This window comes from Hipposideros armiger, unplaced genomic scaffold (assembly GCF_001890085.2).
Source record: "Hipposideros armiger isolate ML-2016 unplaced genomic scaffold, ASM189008v1 scaffold_55, whole genome shotgun sequence".
NCBI lineage: Eukaryota > Metazoa > Chordata > Mammalia > Chiroptera > Hipposideridae > Hipposideros > Hipposideros armiger.
This window is the reverse complement of record NW_017731405.1, coordinates 4,315,717-4,324,278: the sequence shown is the minus strand read 5'-3', so window position 1 is coordinate 4,324,278 and position 8,562 is coordinate 4,315,717. Positions and strand designations below refer to the sequence as shown.

Genomic DNA, 8,562 nt, shown 5'->3' with positions numbered 1-8,562 from the left:
GGCCAGCCCAACATTTGTATTCTTAAGAAATTCTAGACCTTACTATTGTAGCTAAAAATAAATAAATTCTGAAAACTCTAAAGTACTATTTTTTTCACTCACCTGTATTTTGCAGCCAGATCATCCCTTTCTGCCTTCTGTTTGGCAAGCACATTATCCATAACTTCTTTTATCGCTAACATCTTTTCGATGTATTGTTCTAGAAACATGGTAATAAAATAAAGAGTCAGTTGAGAGATAGCTCTCAAGAAAACATAGCTGTGAGCTATCGAAGGACTGCAAATATTCACTGAAGTTTTGAGAAATAAAGGTTATTAGGTCAGAGATTGGGTTAATTTACTATTTTGAATCACTAGTGTTTCGTAACCAGGAAGACACCTATTCAGTCAGACATATCTGCTCATTTGGAAGGTATGAGGGTTTGCTGTAGTCCTGTCACCACTACATAGTCCTTTTCTAATCTGTTCTTAAGGGCTACCGTAGCTGGGTGAAGCTGAGGAGACAAGAAGTGAAATAATCTTTTCTCTAATCACTACCTTATGCTTTTTGTCATATCTTCATCTAAACATATCACCAGTAGTGGCTTCTCTCAGATCATGATTCTGAGTCTCTCTCAAATTACTCATGCTGTACTTTGAGTCAGCAATTATATCAACTACTGGTTTGCATCACTGGCTAATAATGATCACTCCTGGCACTTTACTCTCATAAAAAAAAAAAGATTTTTCAGCCACTGTGAGTTTTAAAATAAACAGGCACCTTAAGACGATGAGGTAGCAGTAACCTTGGGTACCTAAAATAACGAAACTTGAGTATGAGCCCATATTTACCTGCATCTTCAGGGGTTCTTATTTCAAACTCCAATAAATTTTCTTGTTTTTCTTCTATATCTTGTAGAGTGGCACTGATGGTCTGATGCTATCAAATAACAATACTAAAAAGTTCATTATCAGAAGGTAGATGTTTCTCTCTGATATGCATTATATTAAAAATATACCCATCCATGCTTTGTTTAACCTTAATTGCATAAATGTTGCATATTTGGGGGAAAAAAGTAAACTTAAGTATATCTTGATTTATGTAGCAGATCTATTCTTGGGAAATATAAGAGTAGCAACCATACAAAGAATCATAATTTCTCATTGAATTCTGTTATAATTATAAGTATAGAAGAAAAAAACTCAGCACATAATATTTAAAGATAACATATATGCAACACGTTCGCTTTAAGGCTTTATGACTATCATTGTCCACTATTAAAATCTCACACATAATATTAGAAATACAAACCACTACTCAAAAACTCACAAAAGGGATTTAAGACCACATCTTTATACCCGTCAGTACTAATCTTCCTGCCTGGAATGCCTTCAATTTACTTTGCCCAGATCCCTCTCTTTCTTATGAGACATGCAATCACAGAGTGAACTCTCAAATCAGATTGCCTGGGTGTGAATTCTGGCTCCATCTCTTCCTAGCGGGTGACTCCAGCCAGTTCCTTATTCTCTCCTTGCCAGAAGTGAGTAACACACATAATGCTTAGGACAGTGCCAGCCAAAGTAAGAGTTCAATAAATATTGAGCATGCTAATAAAAACTGCTTGCTATTATATAAAACCCATCTCATACATGAAACCTCTGACTAATTCATACTGATTTCTCCTTTCTCAGAATTACTTAAGAATTTCAGTGCTACAGAATTTAGTATTAATATGTATGTCTTATACATTATATTTCTTCATCAAGATCATGAGATCTTGTAGGCAGGAGCATGGTTTTTATATTTGTGTATGGTTTCCACACTGTTGGATATACAGTTGTTATTCAATAGATGAAAACTGATGGATTGACTCATATTATCTGTCCTTTAATATACTTTTGATACATATTCATTTTTAAAACGTGTAGGTCCTCAAAACCTTCTGAAATATGTTGCTCTGAAATTTACTTTGGTGCCCACAAGGGATATGGTAAATGTACATAATGAAACCATCCAATTATGTGGAAGAGCAATCTCACTGCTGTCATTTATGAAATGAATCAAAATGAAACTATAAAATATAAATATGCAAAAAACCCGAGATTTATCTCTTTTTACATTGAATGGCTATGGTTATGAAAACAAACTAAAGGTCTGAATTTGTGCCCAGGCTAAGCCTCTACCTACAGATTAGGATAAAGAAAACAATTTCTGATGCTGACTTTATTTACTGTTTTGCCTTATATTGTGGAAGTGCCTACTCCCAGCCACCATGAGCCATAACTCTTCACTTCACACTAGCTCCACAGTCCACCATGGAGGGTCCAACATAATCTTCCCTCTAAGACTCCCCTTCTTATTCCTTCATTATTGCTTATTTATCTTTTTAAAAATCCTAACCTAAGACATGTCTTTAGAATGAGCAGCTTTAGACAGTTTATATTCTGTACTGTAAAACTTCACTATCATTTTATTCCAGACTTGTTATTTTTACTATGGCAGGATCGTCTTGGTCTCCGATACCTCTTTTACAATGTTGTACAATGTAGCACAGTGGTGAGGAGTACAGGATCTAGAGCCAGATGCCTGGAGTTTAACTGGCATTGCTACTTAATAGAAACGTAATTTTGGATTAAGTTACCTAATGTCTCTAACTTCCTCAATTGTAATGAGAAAGGTACTGATAATAACAGAACTTACCTAGAAGGGTTATTATGAGGACTGCATAAATTAATATAAAGTGCTTGCCATCCGGTAAGTACTCAGTGAATGTCAATTATTATTATTATTATTACTTCTGTACTTATTGTATATAGGGACAGAGAAGGAGGCTGCCTACATGCTGTGGTTTGAAGGTAACACCAAACTAAAATCACTTTCTTTGTATGTGGCAAGAGTCACCCCTCACCCCAGTTTAGTTTGAAATTTCCAATATTCAAAAACAATTTTACATTTACAAAAGACAAACCCTTAATGACTTTAAAGTCCTCATATTTCTTTTGAGTTTTTCTTTTTTGTAAAGTTGGTTTTCTTTAGACGCCTATATCTCCATTACATTTTTTCTGAGGCCTGGCATGTAAACTAATGTACATTATTCCTGAAGCAAATAACCTATATCGTTAATAAGAAAACAGTTTTTACATAATGTTCTAATCTTTACATGAAAATATACTTTAAAGATACGTATGATCAATATGGTGGGCTGAGCTGAGATAGAAGGACCCCAGTCTACTCCAAACACATGGAAACATTGGACAAAATAAGCTTTAAACACACACACACACACACACACACACACACACACACACACACACACACACACACACACACACAGAGCTATGAATGGAAAAAGGAAGGGAAATTCCCTGGTTCCAGAAACGAAGCTAGCAGTGGCGCATGGGGGATCTGGAACAAACACAGATATTGAGGGCTAGGTTTTTAATGTCCACACAAGAACAGGAGATAAGGCCTCAGCCCACGTGAGGAGGGTGTTAGAATAGAGTCCCTGCATAAAGCTAGTGGCCTAGAGGAGGTGCTCTAGGTTAAATAACGATAAAAAAAACTCTATTTGTCACCCACTCAGGGCTTTGGGTTGAAAAGTGGAGACCCAAGCCTTTGTCACAAATGTATATATGAGTTTTTTTATAAATTTTTTTTTGTATAAATAAATTTATACAATATGTGGTTCAGGTACCCAAATGCAGAAATTAGCATAAAAACTGTCGTGAAACAAACCTGTAGGGTCCTAGTAGAGGCAAATGTTGAACACAAAGCCTAGGCACATCAAAATTCCCAGAGTAAACAACCATCTTTAAATGAGCTTATAATAAAAAAATTATAAACTACATGAAGAATTATGTTATCATGAAAAAGTCAGGAGGAGAGTTTAAAATGCCTTTAAAAATGTTTGGAAATATATATTTTTTAATGCTATCAATACTGTAAGGCAAGAACAGAAAAGTCTTTTTGCTTTGTTTTTTAAACAAAAATTTGAAAAGGAAACAGAATTTCCAGAAATAAAATACATAGTCATTAAAATTAAAGACTCAATGTATAGGTTAAATAAATTAGAAATATCTGAGGGGAGAAATAATGAATTAAAAGAGAGGTCAAAGGAAATCACCCAGAATATAATACAGAGAGTTAAAGAGATGGAGAATATGAAAAGTACATTAGGAGACAGGGAGACGGGTCTAACAGATACCTAAATAGGAGTTCCGAAAAAGGAGAAGACTGAGAATGGAGGAGAGGCAATATTCAAAGATATAAGGGCTGAGAGTTACCAGAATACAAGTGAGAAATGCTTCTTCAGATTAAAGGAGCTTGAGTAGTCCAGAGTATAATTAATAAAAACACACCCACATTTACATACAACCTAGTAAAACTGTAGAACATAAAAGACTCAGAGAAAAATCTTACATGCTGCAAGGGTAAATGACAGATTATCTACAAGGAAATGACAGATTGACAGTTGACTTTTCATCCATTACAACATATACCAGGAAATGATGCAAAATATTTTCAAAGTGCTGAGGCAAATACAATTTAGCTTGAATACCACCTAAAATATTTAAGGTATAAATTAAGTGATTAATCATAATTTAGGTTCAATGAATGACATTTTCCCTCTCCACACTAACGGAAAGTAGGTAAGAGAAATCTAATCAACATACAGTCTTATTCAAAATAATATTTCATTGAGGATGCTACTTTGCTTAAGAAGTTTAGAGTCCAGTCCACTTTGTGTTTTTGTCAAACTAAGGATATACATCGTATCAATTAATATGTATTTTACTGAGCTACTATGCTATTTTTGCAAAAATATACCTGTACATGAGGAGTTTCTCATAAAGCAAACACTATCACCATAAATCATGTGAGATCCAGATTAGATAAACCAGATTTCCTCTTCTCTGTCTGGGTTTCAGGGTCTTTTCTACCTAATATGTATCTTAGATACTTTTAGGAAGTGGGTGAGTGAAGACACACTGTGATGGTGCCGGTGTCTGTGAGATAAGAAGTAGCCAACCAACCAAACCTGATTGTAAAAGACAACTGCTATTTTTAATTCTTAATCAATGCAGATAATCAAGAGTTAACCATATAATGTATCTTCTTGGCTTATTCTATTCAGTTATGCTATATTTTCTTATGACAAAAAAACATTTTCAACCCGTGCGACCTTAAAATGGAAAGAGTATTACCAATAGCCAAAGGCTGGCTGGCCCAAAGAATGGCATTTTCTAGGCTGAAGAACAAAGGATTTCAACTTGACTCACCAAAGTGAGGCTTTCTCTTGTGTTTTCTTGGTATGAAAGAGAAGGTGGCTCAGTTTTGCGGTCATCACAAAAACTCTGTCTTTTGGACTGGACAGTAGAAACTTCTACTTAAAATAAAATTAGAAAATAAGAATGAGCAAAAATTTAGCTTCATTTTATCAACTGTAATAGTGACAGGTATGGGAAGGATAAATTAAGTCTCCAATTATTACAGTATCTTAATGTTGATCAGCACCTTGGTATTTATTATTATCAATTGACTAATTACAGCTAACATTTACTGAGTACTTATCACATGCTAGAAATAAAACTCTTTCCTTAAATCATTTTATTGTCATATGAAACTGGTGAGATAGATAGTTCATTATACCCATTTTACAGAAGAGAAAAGTGAATGAAGCTTAAAGGGATTCAGGAAGTTGCCTAAATATCACACAGTTAGTATTGAAACCAGATCTGACTTAAAAGCCCATGCTCTTCGTCACTATCACTATGATTCATTGTCTCTGTGAATTTCTCTCTCACCCTCCTCCCGTTCTGGATTCTGTTTCTCTATATAACTATTGTATCCTATACCCCTCATCCCTTTGGGGTTCCTGTCCACAGAAACATGTACACAAGAGACAACAGACAAATGGGAATAGATACAGAACTTTATATCAGAGTGCCCAATAACTCCAAATGCAAGGCTTCTCTTAAGCTGGGATCATGGGATCTGAACCTTCAGATATTGCTGTGGAGAGGGACAGAGACATGACTGGAGCTCTAAGAAAGGCCCTGACCCTATGGACTTACCATATAGTAGCAGGTAATGAAAAGAGGAAACTTGTATCAGTCTTGACCTTGACCTATATGTGACCTAGCTTATTAGTAAAATATGATACAATGATTATCTTTAGCTCTAACCAATCATATCAATAATATGATTCCTCCCCTGAAAATCAACAGTTAGTAAGGATGGTGGTAGGCTGGGAGAGAAATGTGTGACAGAGATTCTCTTCCCAACATTCTCCCCTATATACAGAGATGGCAGATTATGTTCCTAGGTTTCTTCTTCTTTATATCAAGGCTCAAGCATAAGGGAAAATGAAGAACAATCCCTTCTCCTCAACACTTAATAAACTGTTTAGCTGCCTTTTTCCTGGTTGGTCTCCCCACAAGACTTGAAGCTCCTCATGGACAAGTGCATAGCAGGCACTCAACAAATGGGTTCTCTAAATTAGTGTTCACTAAATGTCTTTTTCTCATAGATAATTCTCTATATTACTTAAATGCAAACTACTGCTAAAAATAGTTTATAAAACTTCGCTGGCTGTACATTCCCCTGAAATATTCTTTTCACTACAATATATATTACACACATGTATAATACATTTGTTTAACACATTTATATTCTATCATTAGAATAGCAATTCTTTAAAAGTTGGCATCAGTCCAACTTTTATATGAATCATTACAAATTCTGAAGTAATGAAACCTAGATGCAAAGACTTTAGTAGGATAATGTCATCATTTTTCATCGCCATTACAAGTAAACCGACGTGCGTAGTTTCAGTTACATCTCTATCTCAGGCCTAATGTTAGGAAGATTAATGTTTATTTAATGAATGATATGGGTTTCATTTCAACATGTAGCTCCAATCCAATAGTATCATACAATCTATAAATTAAACCAAGTTTGGAAATTATTTATTTTCTAAAAATAAATAGTGCTTTTCAAGAGTTTAATAAACATATAAAGTATCTATCCACAGTTATAAAACAATTTACATAACAAGTATGAAGATTTTACTTTTCTAAGCAGAGGCACACACCTGTATGAAACAGCAAGCAATACTGACATACGTACCAGTGACTACAGCGTTACTGTCATCTCTATTATCACCCTCAATAGCACCATAGGATTTTAGCAGCTCTCTCATTTTTTCATCATCTGCCTCATCTAAAGCAGTCTTCTGTTTTTGATTCTTTTGATTAGGGTTTGCTCCATGTTGTAGTAGAATCTCAGCTGCCTAGAAGGTATTTTTCCAAAGTTATCTCTATAAACACCTTAGATCAATAATTTCTGCTTTCATTATAAGACACCATTACCAACCACCAACAGTTATCAAAAAAAGTTTTCAAACTCTAGCCAAGGAATTTTTTATTACATTTGATAGGACAACTGTAAAAGGACCCACTGGTTTGGCTTAATTTGTTCCCATTGGAGAACCAAACACGATGACAGGAAAGTACCAGATATGCTGCCTTCACTGCAGTAAGACGCAGGCTATGTGCAGAAGGTTTTGTTCTATCTCTTCAACAGAGCTCTTCGTCCTCCCCCAGACTGCTGGGGGATGGAGTGGAGAAGGGAGAAAGAATCACTTCAGGTCTGTATTATATTATAAACTGCCATTAGACATAGTTCTATTTGGACTATATTTCAGGTACTTGTTCAAAGAGGTTTTATGAGCTAGCCTGGGAACCTAATGTCCATTCTAATAATGTCTACGCAAATACACTATGTGTCCTAAATAACTGATTTATATTCACAAACGTTAAAGATAAAAGGAAACTTAGAAATAATCTACTCCAACTCCATCATTTCATAGAAGAGGAAACTGAGGTCAAAGAGACTGTGACATTTTAGGGGCAAAATAATCAATAAGGGTTTCTCTAAAAAATTCAAAGTTGTGTATTAGAAGTCAGTTTGTAATTGATCAAAGTTAAAGATGTTTATTAATTAGTTTATGGTATAAGTCAATTAGTAAAAAACAGCCAGTGATTCCATTTGCATGAGGCAAGCAAGTGTCTCAAAACACTGACACATCACCTTTTGATTAGGAAAAGATGGTCAGGATTTTGTTAAAATAGAGATGCGCTAGTAGCTTTTCTCTTTCTGCTTGTGTCCAGGGATGGAGAAACAGAGAAATTAAGGAGCCAATGGGCCAGCGGAAATGACAAGGATAGCCCTTCATTTGTTCCATCAGCCTAGAGACAGCACAGCATAAAGGAAAGCATTTGTTTTAAAGTCAGGCATACAGAACCCATTCCTAGCTCTGTCCTTTGGCAAATTACTTACCATCTGAATCTTGTTTTTATCACCTATGAGGATTGAATGTGAGCCCTTGTAAAGCACCTGGCACATAGTGGGCTCTTAATGAAACTAGACCCTAAATCCCCTTTTTGCTTTAGAGAGGTTAAAAGACCAACTGAGGTAATGAGAGACAGATCACGGCATATGAAGTCTCCTGCAAAGGTCTTTGATGAAACCTACATATATACATCTTAATGAAATTCAAATAAAGGTATTTTATTTGTTTTG

At 35.1% G+C, this 8,562-nt stretch overlaps 1 protein-coding gene across 1 annotated transcript in view; it reads right to left on the bottom strand.

The window, feature by feature from the left end:
* Positions 1–8,562, bottom strand: part of ANKRD31 (ankyrin repeat domain 31) — a 141,388-nt gene that overhangs the window by 1,976 nt on the left and 130,850 nt on the right. The window contains exons 20-23 of the mRNA XM_019641006.1: positions 7,108–7,270; positions 5,259–5,362; positions 831–918; positions 103–199 (exon numbers count right to left, since the gene is read on the bottom strand). Of these exons, the coding sequence (XP_019496551.1) occupies positions 103–199; positions 831–918; positions 5,259–5,362; positions 7,108–7,270 (452 nt within the window). The remainder of the gene's footprint in view (positions 1–102; positions 200–830; positions 919–5,258; positions 5,363–7,107; positions 7,271–8,562) is intronic.